The sequence below is a fragment of the Podarcis liolepis genome, assembly GCF_965112155.1.
Source record: "Podarcis liolepis genome assembly, chromosome: 6".
Classification (NCBI taxonomy): domain Eukaryota; kingdom Metazoa; phylum Chordata; class Lepidosauria; order Squamata; family Lacertidae; genus Podarcis; species Podarcis liolepis.
In genome coordinates this window covers 1,591,399-1,610,931 of record NC_139559.1, presented here as the reverse complement: position 1 = coordinate 1,610,931, position 19,533 = coordinate 1,591,399, and the positions used below count along the sequence as shown (strand labels likewise).

At 49.4% G+C, this 19,533-nt stretch overlaps 1 protein-coding gene across 7 annotated transcripts in view; it reads right to left on the bottom strand.

Annotated features, from left to right (window-relative positions):
* Nucleotides 1-15,602: 15,602 nt before the first annotated feature.
* The window catches only part of LOC310708861 (uncharacterized protein), a 59,690-nt gene continuing 55,759 nt past the window's right edge, over nucleotides 15,603-19,533 (bottom strand). For 2 of the 7 annotated variants that reach the window (XM_083507766.1, XM_083507768.1), the window contains exons 3-6: nucleotides 18,883-19,017; nucleotides 18,295-18,432; nucleotides 17,638-17,769; nucleotides 15,603-15,774 (exon numbers count right to left, since the gene is read on the bottom strand). In XM_083507766.1, the coding sequence (XP_083363892.1) occupies nucleotides 17,639-17,769; nucleotides 18,295-18,432; nucleotides 18,883-19,017 (404 nt within the window). In that variant the 3' untranslated portion in view covers nucleotides 15,603-15,774; nucleotide 17,638. Of the gene's footprint in view, nucleotides 15,775-16,342; nucleotides 16,515-17,637; nucleotides 17,770-18,294; nucleotides 18,433-18,882; nucleotides 19,018-19,533 lie in introns of those variants that run through there. The other 5 variants (XM_083507767.1, XM_083507769.1, XR_014527176.1 and 2 more) reach the window with 3 other exon arrangements.

Genomic DNA, 19,533 nt, shown 5'->3' with positions numbered 1-19,533 from the left:
TGGAAGATGGAAGGCCATGACAGGATCCCTGGCCAGCCAACTTTGGCTTAAAAACCTCCAGTGAAGGAGAGTCTACCATATTCGGAGAGAGTCTGTTCTATTGTCAAACAACTCTTACTATCAGAAAGTCCTTCCTAATGCTTAGTTGAAACCCCCTTTCTTTTGACTTCATCCCATTGGTGTGGGTCCTCCCCTCTCCTTTTTCGTGACGCAGAAAGAGGGTTTGGGATGACTTTGTATATTTGACTTGGCTGGGAATCTGAGTCTCTGTGAAATGGGTGTCTTTGCTCTGGGGTGGCATGAAGAGGACGCCTCGCTACCCTATGGAAATGGGGTCCAGCCCAGGATGCTGCCTCCAAGGAACAGGACTCCCAGTCTGAAAGGCCAGGCTCCATGTGGTTAAAAAGGTAAAGGGACCTCTGACCATTAGGTCCAGTCGTGACTGACTCTGGGGTTGCGGCGCTCATCTCGCTTTATTGGCCGAGGGAGCCGGCGTTCAGCTTCTGGGTCATGTTGCCAGCATGACTAAGCCGCTTCTGGTGAACCAGAGCAGTGCATGGAAATGCCGTTTACTTTCCTGCCGGAGCGGTACCTATTTATTTACTTGCACTGCGTGCTTTCGAACTGCTAGGTGGGCAGAAGGTGGGACCAAGCAACAGGAGCTCACCCCATGGCGGGAATTCGAACCTTCTGATCGGCAAGTCCTGGGCTCTGTGGTTTAACCCACAGCGCCACCCGCGTCCGTCCATGTGGTTAGGACTCCTCATATTCACACTGCTCCCACCTGAGTCTTCCACCTGAGGGCCCCACAATGCTGCCACGTTGGACTCTGTGTGGAACAGGAATCAGCTCTTGGCTGCTGAATAATCAGAGGAAGAGGCCCCAGGAGTTCTGGTCGCCCTCCCTGCCCATCACTGCAGGAGGGTCCTGTGCACACAGCTACTGCAGTCCTGTATCCAGTTGATTTCAGATGAGGAAGGTGGGCACAAAAGCAGCAATGCACTCCAGGAGAGAGACCACAAAGGACCTGGGTCCCAGAGGCAAGACACAGCAAGCCCTGCTTCGTTAGTCAAATGTTTGGGAACTAGGGATGGAAGTCAAGAGAGGGGTGCATTATTCGACTTACAAGATCACATCACACCCAGCCTGCTTTAAATCAATGGCCTTAGTTCTCCTGCTTCTACCCCCCAACGGACAGTGACCCTTCGCCCTTCACCCAGTGCATTTCCCCTCCTAACTCTGCCCCATTGCGAAGCTGCCCTTCCCTGGCTGTATGTGTGATCCGTTGGGTCTCAGCCAAGGGCTCTTCCTCCCTCCCTCCTGCCAACACCCTTTTGGAAAGATATAAGCAAGCAAGACTCAAGAACAAGACACTCTGGTATGCAGGCACAGGGATCATTTTATTGCAGGCAGGGAAGGAAGCTGGATCGGGCCCATTGGGTCAAGAGGGAGTTGGGTTTATCGTTGCCTTCACTCCTTGGGTGCTGGGTTCACCTCTCCAAAACTGTAGAAGTTGCAGGGATTTCAGGCTGTGCATCACTGTCATCACTTTGCTGCGGGAATAAAAGAGTGTTCAGGCACCCATGGAAATGTGGGATGTGAAACACAAGAGCAGTCAAGTTCAACATTCCTAGAGTGAACATGTTTACACATGGGGATGAATGTTTGTCCAGCTAGCAGGTAAACTTCCTGTTTCCTTCTGGGCTGGGACAGACTTCCTTTGCATGTGACTAGAGGTGGGCGTGGCCTCACCTGTGCAGGTAACAACAAAAGCACAGGGCAGGGCAGCCATCTCTCTCTTTTTGACTACATGCATCGAAGAAGCAACATCTGCTTAGCCAAAGATGCTCTCTGGGCTTCCAGAGAGGACAAAGGGACTGTCCCCTTATGAGATAGTTTCCAGGTATATATTACTTTTCTAAGCTAAGTCTGCCTTCTGGGATCCTATTGTGAACAGAATGATGTGTGAGTAAACCTTTTTATACTTTTATAGAAGACTGTGTCTTATCTTTTATGGGGAATAAGGGGGAAATAGTTATTATAGAGGCTTTAGCAAGCCTTAGCAACGCATCCGCTGTGAGTTTAAAAAGGGGAATGTTACTCTGCTAAATTGTGAACTTGTTAAGACAAGTTGGAAAGGCTATAATCAGACAATATATCCTCTCCTGCATCCCTGAACATTCCCACAGCACACACTTCCAGCAGGCAGATTTTTTGTGATTGGTGCAGTCGTTGTCATGAAAATATGCCCGCTGATCATGCAACATTCCCACAAGAATCAGAGAACTGCTAAGTGGGAAGGGCCCCCCACAAGGTCATCTAGGCCACTCTTTGCAATGCAGATTCCCACACCTCGATTCGGGGGGCATCGTCCAGGCTTCCCTGCAAAAGAACAAAGCCCTCACTGACTCTTGGGCTCCCTTTCCAACCTGAAAGTTCTAGTCAACTGATGGTCTGGGCAGCAGACAAAGCCTGTCCATCATGCGTTGTGGTGGCCTTCTCCTCCTTGTGGGGCTCCTTGCCTCAACTGCCTCCTGCCTCCAGCCATAATACAGGTAAGCACTTCTGAGTATAGAGATTCTTCAATTCTTCATAAGTCACAATGGCTTTGGTTCATGAAGAAGAGGAGCTTCCTATCCCACCCCACCCTCCACAGAATAAATGGTCTCACCTCTGACAGGATTGACACAAGCTCGTCGGCAACTCCCGCAGCACTTCTGAGCTCTAGGGCATGACCAGTCATCCTCACATTTCACCACGCAGGGTCTGGCCATACCTCGCTGAGCCCCAGGACATTGCCCAGGCTTCTCTGCAACAGAGCAGAATTCCAAGGTTGAGAGATGTCTTTGGCCAGAGAGGCTCTCTTTCTTCATGTGGGATGGGGCTCCTTTGCACCCAGTAGCCAGAGGAGCCCAGGATTCCTAAGGTGGCCTCTGTTCTGCTCAGGGGTCTGAGGTGTCACATAAAACTAGACTTCCCAGTGGCACCCCACCCCTGCTGTAGGGTGGTCCCTGCACTCTCAGCAGCTCAGGAGCAGAACAAGTCCTGTCTTTCGGAGCAGCAGGAAAGAAAATTGCTCCATCTTCCATGTGGTGGCCCTTCAAGTATTCAAACATAGCTCTTCTACTTACTCGTAGTCGTCTCTTGTCCAGGCTAAGCAGACTCAATAAAAAACAATAAATCAGCAGCAGCAGCAGCAGCTTCCGGGTCATGTGGCCAGCAGGACTAATCCGCTTCTGGCGAACCTGAGCAGCACACGGAAACGCCGTTTACCTTCCCACCGGAGCGGTACCTATTGATCTACTTGCACTTTGACGTGCTTTTGAACTACTAGGTGGGCAGGAGCAGGGACCGAGCAACGGGAGCTCACCCCATCGTGGGGATTTGAACCACCGACCTTCTGATCGGCAAGTCCTAGACTCTGTGGTTTAACCCACAGTGCCACCCGTGTCTCATGGATGGGGTAGCTGCTTGCTGAAGGGGACACAGGTGTTGGAAGCCTCCATCCAACCTTGATGCCTGTTTCCTCTCATTTCAAGAGAGTTCTATGGTTTGTTGCAGCTGATGTCAATCAAAACAAGAGCCATAAAGTGTGGGGGGTCCATGGTAGAGCCCCCTTAAACGGTCCCAGACAGATGGCCCTCCATGGCTCAGAAATTCCTGCTCCTCTGGAGGATCTGAACTCTGCACACAGAGCAGCAGCAGAAGAAGAAAAGACGTGTAGAGAGAGCATTGCTCAGGTAGAAAGGGCTCCATTTTTCAGGCAGGGTCCAAAAGGGGTCACATACCTTGGCCAGAGGCAGAGGGCACCACGGCACAGAGAGAGAGGAGCCCCGCGAGGAGGAAGATGAGAGCACCAGGCCTCATGGCTAGGCAGGTCACTGTGCCCTCCAGCCTCCAGCCAATTGGTTTTTATAATTCCCCAATGCAGCAGGAGCCCCACCCAGACCAGAGAGGAGACAATGAGGAAAGGTGGTGCTGGCAAATGTTCCCGCATTGCACAAGAAACTATGAGGAGAATGTAAAGGTCGCTGTCCCTTGGCAAGCTAAGATCAAAGGGGCCACTTCACATTGCGTTCTCCATTTGCAATCCAATTTCCAAGAAAGTGTCTCAGGGGTCAATGCTCCTTTTACAAAACAAATGTCATTGTGCAGAAGAAGTGGGAAGATGTTGGGGAAATGGGAGAGGGCTTTTGCACGCCCTGGGTATGGCTCCATCTGGGCTCTGTTATTATAAACCAGCGGCTGAGAGGCTGGGGGGCGCTCCATCCTGCCTAACCATGAAGTCTGGTGGCCTCCTCATTTCCCTCCTCCTTGGGCTCTTCACTCTCTGTGCCTTGATTCCCTCTGCCAAGATAGGTCATCCCTTTTGCACCCTTCCCTTTCCTCCAAGGGCAAGACTATCTGGACAGTTCTAGTTGCCACATGGATGCTGGTTCTTCTGGACCTTTTCGTGCTCCAACGCCTCTGAGATGTTCAGGAGAGAGAAGAACAGAGGGTTTCTGTCATGGAGGTCTGGCAAGTGACTTTCCCAAGAGTGTTTAAACAATGGCTTTAGCGGTGATTCCTGCATTGCTGTAGGTCGGATTAGATGAGCCTTGGGGTTACCTTCAAGCTCTACTTTTCTATGATGCTATCCTATTGTCAAGGAGTTGTCAGGCGAGTTCAGGTCATCCACAGGGCCGGAAAGAACGTGAGGCATGAAATGCAATTAGCTTTTATTCACAGAAAGCAACAACACAACCGAGTCACACTGGCTCGACTTAGCTTGAGCATAGCTGTCAACGTTTCCCTTTTTTAAAGGGAAATTCCTGTTTTCTGAATAGGATTCTTTGCAAGAAAAGGGAAAAGTTGACAGCTATGAGCTTGAGACGTTGCTGGAAATGTTTTCTTCTAGCCTCTCACACTGGATCCCTCCTATTCCATGGAGGAGGAGAGCCAGTAGCAGAGGCAACCTCTGATTCCTCTCTGTCCAGGTCTTCTTCTTCCATGTCCTCCTGGACTGGTAGCAGCACCACTCTTCCTCATCCAGGGGAAGAGTGATACTTAAATGACGAAGAGAGAGCGCAGTTAAATAAGAGGATTACAACGGCCGAGATAAAAGAAGCTATCAAGAGGATGAAACCTGGCAAAGCTCCCGGTCCAAACGGACTATCCTCAAAGTATTATAAAATCTTGGGGGACTGTCTTGCTCCGGTACTCAGTGAGGTTATCAATGATATTTGGCAAGGAGGGAAGATCCCTGAGTCATGGCAAGAGGCACACATTACTTTAATACCAAAAGCAGATACTGACAAAATGGATATAAGAAATTATAGGCCGATATCATTGCTTAATAGTGACTACAAAATATTCGCAGACATTCTGGCGAATAGACTCAGGAAGTACTTAGCGAAATTAATTCATAAAGATCAAGCGGGATTCCTCCCTAATAGGCGATTAAATGATAATGTTTGGCATTTACTAAACATCATTGAGTACCTAGACCTTAAGATAGACATCCCTTCGGTGCTTATTTTTATAGACGCCGAAAAGGCTTTTGATAATGTCTCTTGGAAGTTTTTATTACAATGTATGAAAACAGTAGGAATGGAAGGACCCTTCTGGGAAGGTATCAAAGCAATATATTCAGACCAAAAGGCTAGGTTGATTATTAATAATAACCTCTCCAGCTCTTTCTCAATTGCGAAAGGCACAAGACAGGGATGTCCATTATCTCCCCTTCTGTTTATTATGGTTTTGGAAACAATTGCTAACAAAATAAGAGAAACATCCAAAATAAGAGGTATACGAATTGGAGTAAAAGAATTTAAACTAAAGGCCTATGCCGATGACTTGGTACTGTCATTAGAGGATCCAATAGAAAGCACCAATAATGCCTTAGAGTTGTTAGAGGAATTCGGTAAATTGTCAGGGTTCAAGCTAAACAAACAAAAAACAAAAATTTTAACAAAAAATCTGACCGAAGATGTTAAAAATCAGTTAGAATTAAAAACCGGTATTAAAGTGGTGAAAAGGGTAAAATACCTGGGAATATTGATCTCCCCGAAAAACATAAACTTAGTAGAAGACAACTATACTAAGGTCTGGAAAGAAATTAAGAAAGACCTGGACACGTGGAATAGGCTGAAATTATCTTGGACTGGAAGGATGGCCGCGATTAAGATGAGTATCCTTCCAAGACTGCTATTTCTTTTCCAGAACATCCCGGTAATCAGAGGCACAGCGTGTTTTAAGAACTGGCAAAAAATCCTGGCTAAATTTATATGGCAAGGGAAAAGGGCAAGGATTAAATTTAAACTTCTTACGGATTTAAGAGAAAGAGGACGATTTGCAGTTCCGAACCTAAAGCTCTATTATGAAGCTGCCTGCCTTTGTTGGATAAAGGAATGGGCTATTTTAAAAAATACAGATCTGTTAGACTTAGAGGGTTTCAACATCAGATTCGGTTGGCATGCCTATTTGTGGCATGATAAAGGAAAAATCCACAAAGGCTTTTCTAATCATATTATTAGAGGTTCGCTACTGGAAGTCTGGAATAGGAATAAAAAGTGTATTGAAAAAGATACCCCCTGGTGGCTATCACCAATAGATATCTTAGTAATTAAAAAATTAAATTTGGAAGGTGAAAGATGGACATATGAGGATCTCCTAGTTAAATCAGAAAGGGGGTGGAAAATTAGACCTTACAAAGAGCTGAAGGACAAACTAACCAGTTGGATACAATATCATCAAATCAATGCGCTGTGGAATGATCATAAAAAGACAGGGATGAGTGAAAAAAAGTCTAGATACCAGGTGGAAATCTTAGACAGTAATAACAAACTTCTATCTAAAATGTATAACCAATTGCTGGATTGGGAAACTAAAGATGAAGAGGTGAAGGGAGTTATGATTAAATGGGCCAAAGACCTTGGATATAACCTGGAATATGATAGATGGGTACAACTTTGGAAGAGAGGTATGAGGTTCACAGCATGCGCTGTTCTCCGAGAAAACATGGAGAAGATGATGTATCATTGGTACATCACCCCGGCAAGACTGGGGAAGATGTACAAAACCGGAGACAGCTCATGCTGGAAATGTAAAGCCAAAGAGGGTAATTTCCTCCACATGTGGTGGACCTGTGGCGAGGTGAAAAGATTTTGGGGACAAATTTATGATGAATTAAAAAAAATACTGAAATACACATTCCCGAAAAACCCCGAAGCGTTCCTCTTAGGCATGATTGGAGAGGAGATTAAAAATGAAGACAAAACCTTTTTTCAATACGCGACGGTGGCGGCTAGAATTCTATTAGCGCAAAACTGGAAAACATCTTATATCCCCACCGTGAGAGAATGGCAAATGAAACTATTCGAGTACATTGAGTTAGCGAGAATGACACAAAGAATCAGGCATCAAAAAAACACAAAGCTAAAGAATGACTGGAATAAATTCCTTACCTATATTGAAGTTAATTTAGGAACGATCAAAATCACAGTGGATGATATTTAAAACCTACAATGTATAGAATGTATAGAGCTGTTACATAACAACTGCAGAAAGGTTACAAATTATCTAAGGGAGCTGGGCATGTTTAGCCTGGAGAAGAGGAGGTTAAGGGGTGATATGATAGCCATGTTCAAATATATCAAAGGATGTCAGATAGAGGAGGGAGAAAGGTTGTTTTCTGATGCTCCAGAGAAGCGGACACGGAGCAATGGATCCAAACTACAAGAAAGAAGATTCCACCTAAACATTAGGAAGAACTTCCTGACAGTAAGAGCTGTTCGACAGTGGAATTTGCTGCCAAGGAGTGTGGTGGAGTCTCCTACTTTGGAGGTCTTTAAGCAGAGGCTTGACAACCATATGTCAGGAGTGCTCTGATGGTGTTTCCATATGTCAGGAGTGCTCTGATGGTGCTTCCAACTCTATGATTCTATGATTCTATCTAAGCCAAACCGTGATGGATGGAAGCCAATTGTTTGTAATTTAGTCAATTTTATGTTGATATGTGTTAAATATGTGACTTTTTTCTCCACTTTTCCTTCCCCCCCCTCTTTTTTTCTTGTTTTTCCCCTCTCTCTCTTTTATTCTTGTCGTGTTATTATTACCTTGTTAATGTTTGTATGTAATGTTTGTATGTATTTTTCAAGAATTCAATAAAAATTTATAAAATAAATAAATAAATAAATTTCTGTGATGTAGGGGGATGTATCTGAGGGGTGGTCTTAGGTTACACCCCTTCTGTGATGTATGCATAATGTTTCTGGGGGTGGTCTTGATCTAGAGGATGGGAATTTCAAAAGTCTTTATAAGCCATTGCACAGCAATTTTGTGGGTCCTCTTCCTCTCCTGCGTGTGAGGGGAGTACCCTGTTGCAACAGATCAATAAAGATCAAGCTTACTAGCTGCTTTGCTTCTCAATATTCTCTGGTTGGCCTCTGTTATTTTCTCCTACCAATAGGGAACCTATGTAAGGACTCTATATGGGCTCTTGGATACCCCATAAGGGAAAAGGGCATATTTTTATTTACAACAGCCCAAACCAGATAAAATGACGATAATAATTTTAACAATCACTGTTTTTGCAAAGTACCGCAGCAAGAAAGAGCATTATTAGGGCTAAAACGTAAGCGCTGAGGCACTTAAGGCTCTGTTTGTACAAAGACAAAATCTCTCTGGCACAATTCCTTATTGTTCCTTTATTCCTTTGTTCCAGATGCTCAGACTGGCAGCCGCCCCAATAACAAATGACTTCCAAGAATCCTGAATGTGCCCATCCGCCAAAGGTGTGCACAGACCCTGGGGGTCTCTGGCGGAGCTAGCTGCTCGGGGGCGGAGCGAGCCACCCATGGCGGACATTTGGTGCGCCCCCCAACTCCCAAGCCTCCCCCGAGCTGTCAAAATGAAGGGGAAAGTTTAGTGACCTTATGCTGCTTTCAACCTACTCTTATCCTATGAGCATTTGTCAGTAGATGTCTTTATTTGCTTACTGGATCTAAAATTAATTGGGGGGGGGGTGATATTGGATGAGCAGTAGGAAAACGGCATCTAGAGCAGTGGTTCCCAACCTTTTTTTTGGCCATGCCCCACCTAAGCATCTTTAAAATCTTGATGCCCCCACCCCTGACATATACCAGTAATTCTTATTATTCAAAAAGTGAACTCTATTCAAGTGGAGGAAGCCTAAAAGGCCATTAACTTCGTCTAACTGATCATCGAATTGCGCCCCCCCCCCAAAAAAAATAAATTACCCCACATTGGGAACCACAGATCCAGAATAACGAACGTTGTGAGGAAGCAATTAGCTGGGACATGAAAAGATATGGAAGGGACTAGCTTTCGCAGATTGCATTGCAAGAAAAACACAATGGGCAACATATTCCATTCTACTCCTCTTCCCCCCCCCCCCCATTCACCAATACACACAAAGATGGAGTATCCCTTGAGGACTTCCTTCCTAGGCATCCTTGCCTTTGGGCTCAATCTGGGTCCTGTTTGACTCCAATTTGAACGTGTCCTGCTCACCTTCCTCTCTGTCAGACACTTCTGACTCTTTAATAAGCTGGGATGTTTCTCTGTCACTGTTATGTACTGAGTTGAATAGGATCCAAACTGCAGCAGTCTGATTGGTCCTAGAACAATAGGATCCAAAATGCAGCAGTCTGATTGGTCCTAGAACAATGCAGCAGTATGATTGGTTGGCAGGAACCACCCAATCCTGCTCCAGATAGAAGTGAATCCACAACCTGATTGGCTTACAGTAGAATTCCGGAATTAGCCAATCATGTGCAGCCCATTGTGTAAATAATGTATATAAAGCAGATACTGTGAGGGGACTTTCATTCATTCCTCCTCACCACTATGAGCTGAATAAAGAGCATGAAATCACTTTGCGACTCTGAGTATATTTCACTGGCAACGAAGGTGGGATCCCGCTGAGCTGACTGCCACACACAGCATCGCAGCACCGCAACCTGCCACACCGCTGCCTCGCACCGTGTATCCAGGCTTCAGCTCCGGGACACAAGGAACTCAGAATGGCAGCCAACAGCAGCATCTCGCCATTCAACCCAGCATCTGGAGACTGGGAAGCGTACACCTCCCGTTTCACCTTCCTCCTAGAAGCCAAAGGGGTCACCGACGAAGAAGACGCCAAGAAGAGGACAATATTCTTCAGCATCTGCGGAGAGGAGACGTTTGAAATCGCCCGGGCTCTCCTTGCACCTGAAGACGTCGCTACTGTTCCATACAAAACAATAATGGAACAGCTGAAGGGGCGCTTTCCGCCGCAGCCCTCAGTGGTGGCTCGTCAAAATGCCTTCTACGCAAAGCGGCAAGCCCCTGGGGAAACCGTAACTGGGTTTGTGACCTATCTCCGCCAAGCCGCCCGGTTCTGCAACTTCTCAGAGCTGGAGAACATGCTTCGTGACCGCCTCGTCGGTGGCCTGAAGGATGAGAAGCTGCAACGACGCCTCTACGCCAAGAAGGACCTAACGTTCCAGGTCGCTCTGGAGGAGGCCCTGGCAACGGAAGCTGCCGAGAGGTCGACGCAAGAGGCACGGCCGAGCCTGCCATCCCAACCGAGGGTCCACCACGAAGACCTCACCGACGACTCAGGATCCGACAGGGAGGAGGTGCACCGAGTACAGCAGCGCACTCAAGCAGCCCACATACCACAGCTGCCTCGACGAGAAGGAGGAAACTGCGCAAACTGCGGGGAGAGTCACGAGAGGAGGAACTGCCGTTTCCGCAACGCAGAGTGCAGGCAGTGCAGAAAATCGGGACACATTGCCTGGGTGTGTCGGGCTCGGCCCACCCGACACCAGGCATCAGATGACCAATCCAAGAGCCCCAGGTCCCGGGGCCCAACGCACCAAGGCAACTCGACGGAGCTCACGGACTGCCAGGTATACCAGTTGCCCCACCCCAACATAGAGAAAATTTATGTAGAGGTACAGATAGAGGGGGCCCCATGCCGCATGGAGCTTGACACGGGTTCAACTCTATCCATAATCTCGGCAAGGACCTTAAGGAAACTGTGTCCTACTGGGGGTCCCAAACTCAGGCCGGCCCCATTCACCCTACGCGACTTCCAGAAACGTAAGGTCCCCACAATGGGGGTGGGGACCTTCAGGGTGCAATACCGAGGGCGGACGCGGCAACTGGACTTGCTTGTGGTCAAGGGCCCCTACACTAGCTTACTGGGATTGGCATGGTTTGGACCACTGGGGCGAGCTGTCACCGGGGTGAACCACACTAGCTTACAAGTGGACATGGACGCCATATGCAAGGAATTTCCAGGGGTTTTTGATGGGAAATTGGGACAGTATACGGCCCCCCCCCATTGCGCTACAGCTTGACTCCGCAGTATGACCAGTCAGGCTCAAGGCCCGCCGGGTCCCGTTCGCCTTGAAACCCCGTATAGACGAGGAATTGGACTCATGGAGCAAGGAGTGCTGGAGCCGGTGCCTAATGCCCCCTGGGAAACCCCAATCGTCACACCCGTCAAGCCTAATTGTTTGGTCCGCATCTGCGCAGACTACAAATGTACCATAAACAAGGACCTCACGGCCTACACATACCCAGTGCCAGTGGTCAGCCATGTCCTTGCCACTCTGGCTGGGTCAAATTTTTTTGGCAAGCTGGACTTGGCCCAAGCATATCAACAGCTGCCAGTAGATGAGGCCACAGCAGAGGCACAGACGATTGTGACGCACAGAGGAGCGTTCAGGGTAAAGCGGCTGCAATTCGGTGTCAGCGTGGCACCAGGCATATTCCAGAATCTAATGGACTCTCTCCTTAAAGGGATTCATGGCGTCACCCCCTTCTGCGATGATGTGTTGATTGCCGGGCCCACACCAGAGGAGTTTGAGGACTGCCTCCGCACCGTTCTGCACCATTTCCAGACGGCGGGTCTCAAGGTGAAGCGGGAAAAATGTCTACTAGGAGTGCCTCAGGTGGGCTTTCTGGGATTTATGGTGGATGCAGAAGGGGTCCACCCGACTGGGGACAAGGTACGGGCCATTTGTGATGTCCCAGCGCCCAAGAGCAAGACTGAACTTCAGGCCTTCTTGGGACTACTGAACTTTTACCATTCCTTCCTTCCCCACAAGGCGGCGGTAGCGGAGCCCCTACACAGACTCCTGAACAAGCGGGCCCCTTGGGTGTGGGGCCAGCGCCAGGAGGCCGCATTCCAGGCAGTCAAGGACTTGCTTGTCTCAAACTCGGTCTTGGCACACTTCGACGAGAGGCTGCCGGTGGTGCTAGCATGCAACGCCTCACCCTATGGCATTGCCACTGTCCTGGGGCACCAACTCCCAGATGGAAGAGAGGTACCGGTGGTGTACTTTTCCCAGACACTCAACGCAACCGAGCGGAACTACTCGCAAATCGACAAGGAGGATCTGGCAATCGTGAAGGGAGTAAAAAAAATCCATGATTTCTTGTATGGGCGGCCCTTCACCGTGGTGACTGACCACAAGCCGTTGCTTGGCTTGTTTGCCCCCGAAAAGCAGCCCCCCCCAAGTGCTGTCTCCTCGCGTCCTCAGGTGGTCAATTTTCCTTGCCAGCTGCCAGTATGCACTGATTCACCGACCTGGGAAGGCGATGGGCCATGCGGACGCCCTCAGCAGGCTACCACTACAGGAAACAGGCCCCGACCCAGCACCTGCACAAGAGGTTATGAGCCTGGAGCTGCTTCCCGACCGCCCCATTCAGGCACAAGAAGTTGCACACCATTCCAAGAAAGATAGGGTCATCTCCCGGGTCCTGGACTGGGTGTGGAGGGGATGGCCCAGCAGCAGCCCCGGGCCAGAATTCGCCGGCTACACAACCCGCAAACATGAACTGTCGGCCCACAAGGGGTGCCTGTTATGGGGAAGCAGAGTTGTTGTTCCCCAGCCCCTCCGCAAAAGGGTCCTCACAGCCCTACATGAGACACATCCAGGGGTAGTAAGAATGAAGGCCCTTGCCAGGAGTTATGTGTGGTGGCCGAGGATCGATGGAGAGATAGAGGCCTGGGTCAAACACTGCCAGGCCTGCCAAGAATCCCACCCAGATCCCCCAAGGGCCCCAGTCCAGTCCTGGGAGTCCGCCCGAGCACCATGGTCACACCTGCATGTGGACTTCGCTGGCCCCTTTCAGGGGAAAACATTCTTCATAGTGGTGGACTCCTACACCAAATGGCTGGAAGTCGCACTGGTACCGTCCACTTCCACGTCCGCAGCCATCCGGGTACTACGCAGGCTGTTTGCAACCCACAGGCTCCCTGACACTCTCGTCTCAGACAACGGGACTGCATTTACGTCAGGAGAATTCCAAACCTTCACAGCGCAGAACGCCATCCGCCACGTCCGTTCAGCGCCATTCCACCGTGCCACCAATGGCCAAGCAGAATGCATGGTGCAGCCCACCAAGGACACCCTTCGCCGCATGACGCAAGGGGACTGGGAGTACCGCCTTGCCACATTCCTTCTAGCACAACACAGCACCCCCAGTTCAACGACTGGCCGGAGCCCCGCTGAACTACTAATGGGTCGGCGCCTTGCAATCAGATTGGACCGCCTTCACCCCAATAGAGCTCAGGATGAGGTAGTGGTGGGGGAAGGCAGGAACCCCCGGACCTTCGAGGCCCAGGACCCAGTGTACGGAAAGAATTTTGGAGCAGGCCCAGCATGGGTACCCGCCACAGTCACCAGGGTCACTGGCCCCGTGTCGTACGAGGTGCTAACGGATGGAGGGCAATGCTGTTGCCACCACTGCAACCAGATACGACGATGAGAAAACCAGGAGGAGGACAGGTCAGAGGCGTCCCAAGGGAACAGCGGGGCAGTGAGGCCCATAGAGCAGGAGGGGCCAGCAGGAGAGGCAGAATCAGTAAATACAGAGAGGACCCGCGAGGCCGAAAAGACACTGGAACCAGAACCACGACTGAGCGAGCTGCTTGCGCCAGACCAAACAGCCCCATCACAGCCAGCATCCTTGGAACACGAGCCAGAACCTGGAGCCCGGACCAGGGAACACCCCAGGCCGCAACGCACACGTAGGCCGCCGGCATACCTTGAGGACTATGAATGCGACCTCCTGGGCAGGACTGGAACATAGAGGGGAGGGGTGTTATGTACTGAGTTGAATAGGATCCAAACTGTAGCAGTCTGATTGTTCCTAGAACAATAGGATCCAAAATGCAGCAGTCTGATTGGTCCTAGAACAATGCAGCAGTATGATTGGTTGGCAGGAACCACCCAATCCTGCTCCAGATAGAAGTGAATCCACAACCTGATTGGCTTACAGTAGAATTCCGGAATTAGGCAATCATGTACAGCCCACTGTGTAAATAATGTATATAAAGCAGATACTGTGAGGGGACTACTATTCATTCCTCCTCACCACTATGAGCTGAATAAAGAGCATGAAATCACTTTGCGACTCTGAGTATATTTCAGTCACTGTTATGGCTGACATCATCATGCTATTAGGCTGCTTCGCTTAACTGGAAAGGGGATGGGGGCTGGAAGATGGAAGGCAATGACAGCATCCCAGGCCAGCAAACTTTGGCTTAAAAACCTCCAGTGAAGGAGAGTCCACCATATTCCGAGAGAGTCTGTTCTACTGTCAAACAACTTTTACTGTCAGAAAGTCCTTCCTAATGCTTAGTTGAAACCCCCTTTCTTTTGACTTCATCCCATTGGTGTGGGTCCTCCCCTCTCCTTTTTTGTGACGCATAAAGAGGGCTTGGGATGACTTTGTATATTTGACTTGGCTGGGAATCTGACTCTCTGTGAAATGGGTGTCTTTGCTCTGGGGTGGCATGAAGAGGACGCCTCGCTACCCTATGGAAATGGGGTCCAGTCCAGGATGCTGCCTCCAAGGAACAGGACTCCCAGTCTGAAAGGCCAGGCTCCATGTGGTTAAAAAGGTAAAGGGACCTCTGACCATTAGGTCCAGTCGTGACTGACTCTGGGGTTGCGGCGCTCATCTTGCTTTATTGGCCGAGGCAGCCGGCGTACAGCTTCCGGGTCATGTTGCCAGCATGACTAAGCCGCTTCTGGTGAACCAGAGCAGTGCATGGAAACGATGTTTAATTTCCCGATGGAGGGGTACCTATTTATTTACTTGCACTGGTCACCCTCCCTGCCCATCACTGCAGGAGGGTCCTGCACATTCAGCTGTGTCCTGTTCCTTTCAAAAGAGGAAGGTGGGCACAAAAGCAGCAACGCACTCCAGGAGAGAGACCACAAAGGACCTGGGTCCCAGAGGCAACACTTAAGACACAGCAAGCCCTGCTTCGTTAATCAAATATTTGGGAACTAGGGATGGAAGACAAGAGAGGGGTGCATTATTCAACCTACAAGATCCTGTTACACCCAGCCTGCTTTAAATCAATGGCCTTAGTTCTCCTGCTTCTACCCCCAACGGACAGTGACCCTTTGCCCTTCACCCAGTGCACTTTCCCTCCTAACTCTGCCCCATTGCGAAGCTGTCCTTCCCTGGCTGTATGTGTGCTCTGTTGGGTTTCCACAGCCCTCAGCCAGAGGCTCTTCCTCCCTCCCTCCTGCCAACACCCTTTTGGAAAGATATAAGCAAGCAAGACTCAAGAACAAGACACTCTGGTATGCAGGCACAGGGATCATTTTATTGCAGGCAGGGAAGGATGCTGGATTGGGCCCATTGGGTCAAGAGGGAGCTGGGTTTATCGTTGCCTTCACTCCTTGGGTGCTGGGTTCACCTCTCCAAAACTGTAGAAGTTGCAGGGATTTCAGGCTGTGCATCACTGTCATCACTTTGCTGTGGGAGGAAGAGAGTGTTGAGGCATCCAAGAACCCTAGAGAGATGGTGCTCATCACCCTAGCTAAGCAGACGACAAGGGTTTCCCTTACCTGGAGATGCCCAGATGGAGCCTGGGACCAAGGTGCTCATTGACAGAGCCTTGGCCCCATCCCCCTCTTCCCATGTCATGATTATGGACCATCTCTTAGCTGTCAGTTCAGAGGCAACAGACAGACTTCCTCTGCATGCGACTTCAGGCAGTGCAGGGACACGCTCCAAGAGAGAGACTTCAAAGGACCTGGATCCGAAAAGTAACACATGAGACACACACATTTTGCCCACCAAACCCTGCTTGGTGAGGTGGTCAGATATTTGGGAAGTAGGGACCATAGAACTCAAGAGGGGTGGATTTGCCCTTCACCCAGTGCATTTCCCCTCCTAACTCTGCCCCATTGCGAAGCTGCCCTTCCCTGGCTGTATGTGTGATCCGTTGGGTCTCAGCCAGAGGCTCTTCCTCCCTCCCTCCTGCCAACACCCTTTTGGAAAGATATAAGCAAGCAAGACTCAAGAACAAGACACTCTGGTATGCAGGCACAGGAATCATTTTATTGCAGGCAGGGAAGGAAGCTGGATCAGGCCCATTGGGTCAAGAGGGAGCTGGGTTTATCGTTGCCTTCACTCCTTGGGTGCTGGGTTCACCTCTTCAAAACTGTAGAAGTTGCAGGGATTTCAGGCTGTGCATCACTGCCATCACTTTGCTGCAGGAGTAAAAGAGTGTTCAGGCACCCATGGAAATGTGGGATGTGAAACACAAGAGCAGTCAAGTACAACATTCCTAGAGTGAACATGTTTACACATGGGGAGGAATGTTTGTCCAGCTAGCAGGTAAACTTCATGCTTCCTTCTGGGTTGGGACAGACTTCCTCTGCATGTGACTAGAGGTGGGCGTGGCCTCACCTGTGCAGGTAACAACAAAAGCACAGGGCAGGGCTGCCATCTCTCTCTTTTTGACTACATGCATCGAAGAAGCAACATCTGCTTAGCCAAAGATGCTCTCGTCCAGCCAAGAGAGGGCAAAGGGACTGTCTTCTTATGAGATAGTTTCCAGGTATAGGTTACTTTTCTAAGCTAAGTCTGCCTTCTGGGATCCGATTGTGAACAGAATGATGTGTGAGTAAACCTTTTTATAATTTTATAGAAGACTGTGTCTTATCTTTTATGGGGAATAAGGGGGAAATACCAGAACAGTTATTATAGAGGCTTTAGTGAGCCTGAGCAAACGCATCCGCTGCAAGTTTAAAAAGGGGAATGTTACTCTGCTAAATTGTGAACTTGTTAACACAAGTTGGAAAGGCTATAATCAGACAATATATCCTCTCCTGCATCCCTGAACATTCCCACAGGAAATGCAGGACAAAGAACCCTAGAGAGATCGGTGCTCATCACCCTAGCTAAGGAGACGACAAGGGTTTCCCTTACCTGGAGATGCCCCAGATGGAGCCTGGGACCAAGGTGCTCATTGACAGAGCCTTGGCCCTATCTCCCTGTTCCCATGTCATGATTACGGAACATCTCTTAGCTGTCAGTTCAGAGGCAACAGGCATCCCTCCTCGAGCAAAACTGCACTTGAGCAATGTAAGTAAATCCCGTTTTTCATTCATCTTGCTAAAAATGCTTGGTTCATTCTCACAACAGGGATGAAGAGGTATTTCTGCTTCTCTTTCTCTTTCTCTTTCTCTTTCTTTCTCCTTCTTTCTCTCCAGATACATAAAGGCTACCAGATATTTTGATCTATGAGACTCCAAAATCTTCCACAAACCACAGTCAGTCAGTCTCTATCCCACTGCACCCCACCCTCCACCAAATTCAAAATCATCTCACCTTAGACAGGATTACGGCAATCTCGTGGGCATCCACCACAGCACTTCTGAATACCGGGGCAGGACCAGTCATCTCTACACTTTGCAATGCAGATTCCCACACCTGGATCCCGGGGGCATCGTCCAGGCTTCTCTGCAAAAGAGCAAAGCCCTCAGTGACCCTTGGGCTCCTTTCCAACCTGACAGTTCTAGGGATCTGTGGCTGAGAGATGCCTTTTGGCCAGAGAGATCCTCCCTGTGCAGCTGCAATGGAGTTCACTTTTGTCTGGAACCCAGAGGATCCCAGAAATCCTCAAGTGGGCTCCAGAAATCCACACTTTGCAATGCAGATTCCCACACCTCGATTCGGAGGGCATGGTTCAGGCTTCTCTTCAAAAGAGCAAAGCCCTCAGTGACTCTTGGGCTCCCTTTCCAACCTGAAAGTTCTAGTCAACTGATGGTCTAGGCAGCAGACAAAGCCTGTCCATCATGTGTTGTGGTGGCCTTCTCCTCCTTGTGGGGCTCCTTGCCTCAACTGCCTCCTGCCTCCAGCCAGAATCCAGGTAGGCACTTCTGAGTATAGAGATTCTGCAATTCTTCATAAGTCACAATGGCCTTGATTCACGAAGAAGAGGAGCTTCCTATCCCACCCCACCCTCCACAGAATAAATGGTCTCACCTCTGACAGGATTAGCACAAGCTCGTGGGCAACTCCCGCAGCACTTCTGAGCTCCAGGGCATGACCAGTCATTCTCACACCAAACCACGCAGGGTCCGGCCATACCTGGCTGTTCCCTAGGACATTGCCCAGGTTTCTCTGCAACAGAGCAGAATTCCAAGGTTGAGAGATGTCTTTGGCCAGAGAGGCTCTCTTTCTTCATGTGGGATAGGGCTCCTTTGCAACCAGTATTCAGAGGAGCCCAGGATTCCTAAGGTGGCCTCTGTTCTGCTCAGGGGTCCGAGGAGTCACACTAAACTAGACTTCCCAATGACACCCCAACCCTGCTGTAGGGTGGTCCCTGCACTCTCAGCAGCTCAGGAGCAGAACAAGTCCTGTCTTTCGGAGCAGCAGGAAAGAAAATTGCTCCATCTTCTATGTGGTGGCCCTTCAAGTATTCAAAGATAGCTCTCCTACTTACTCTTAGTCGTTTCTTGTCCAGGCTAAGCAGACCCAATAAAAAAACAATAAATCATCATCAGCAGCAGCAGCAGCAGCAGCATCTGCCTAATCGTGCTGTGTCCTCACACCAGGGGCTCAGCCTCTTACCTGGATCTATGCAGACCATGGAGCACATGCTTGAGCAGCATTTCTTGGGAAAAGGACAATTATAATCTTTAAGACATTCCTTTATGCAAGGTGGCTTCACTACTGCGGGAAAGAAAGGGCAGCTTCCAGGCCTTTCTGCAAGACAGAACAATATTATGGCTCAGAGACATCTTTTCACAGGAGGGCAACAGTGGTGTAGAATTAGTTGTGGCTTTTCGCATCCCAGCAACCAAAGATTGTGTATTTCTAGGAGGAGCAAAGCTCAGATGAAGAGTCTCCAGGTTTTACCCTCCCTCCCTCCCAGCAGAGGGATGGACATCTGGGCTGAAGCTGGAACAGCCTTTGCTGGGGCTGGCCAAGTTTCCCCACTGTGGCCACTCCTATCCCTTGGTGTTCTTTCCAGCTATGAAGTGGGCATCAGAGATTTCCTTCCTGCATCTGCTTCACCTTTAAAGCCCTATGCAGACTAGAACCCACGTACCTACGGGATCGCCTCTCCTGGTCTGCCCCGCAGAGGACCTTAAGGTCCACAAATAAGAACACTTTGGAGGTCCCAAGCCTCAAGGAGGTTAGATTGGTTTCAACTAGGGCCAGGGCCTTTTCAGTACTGGCCCCGACATGGTGGAACGCTCTGTCACAAGAGACCAGGGC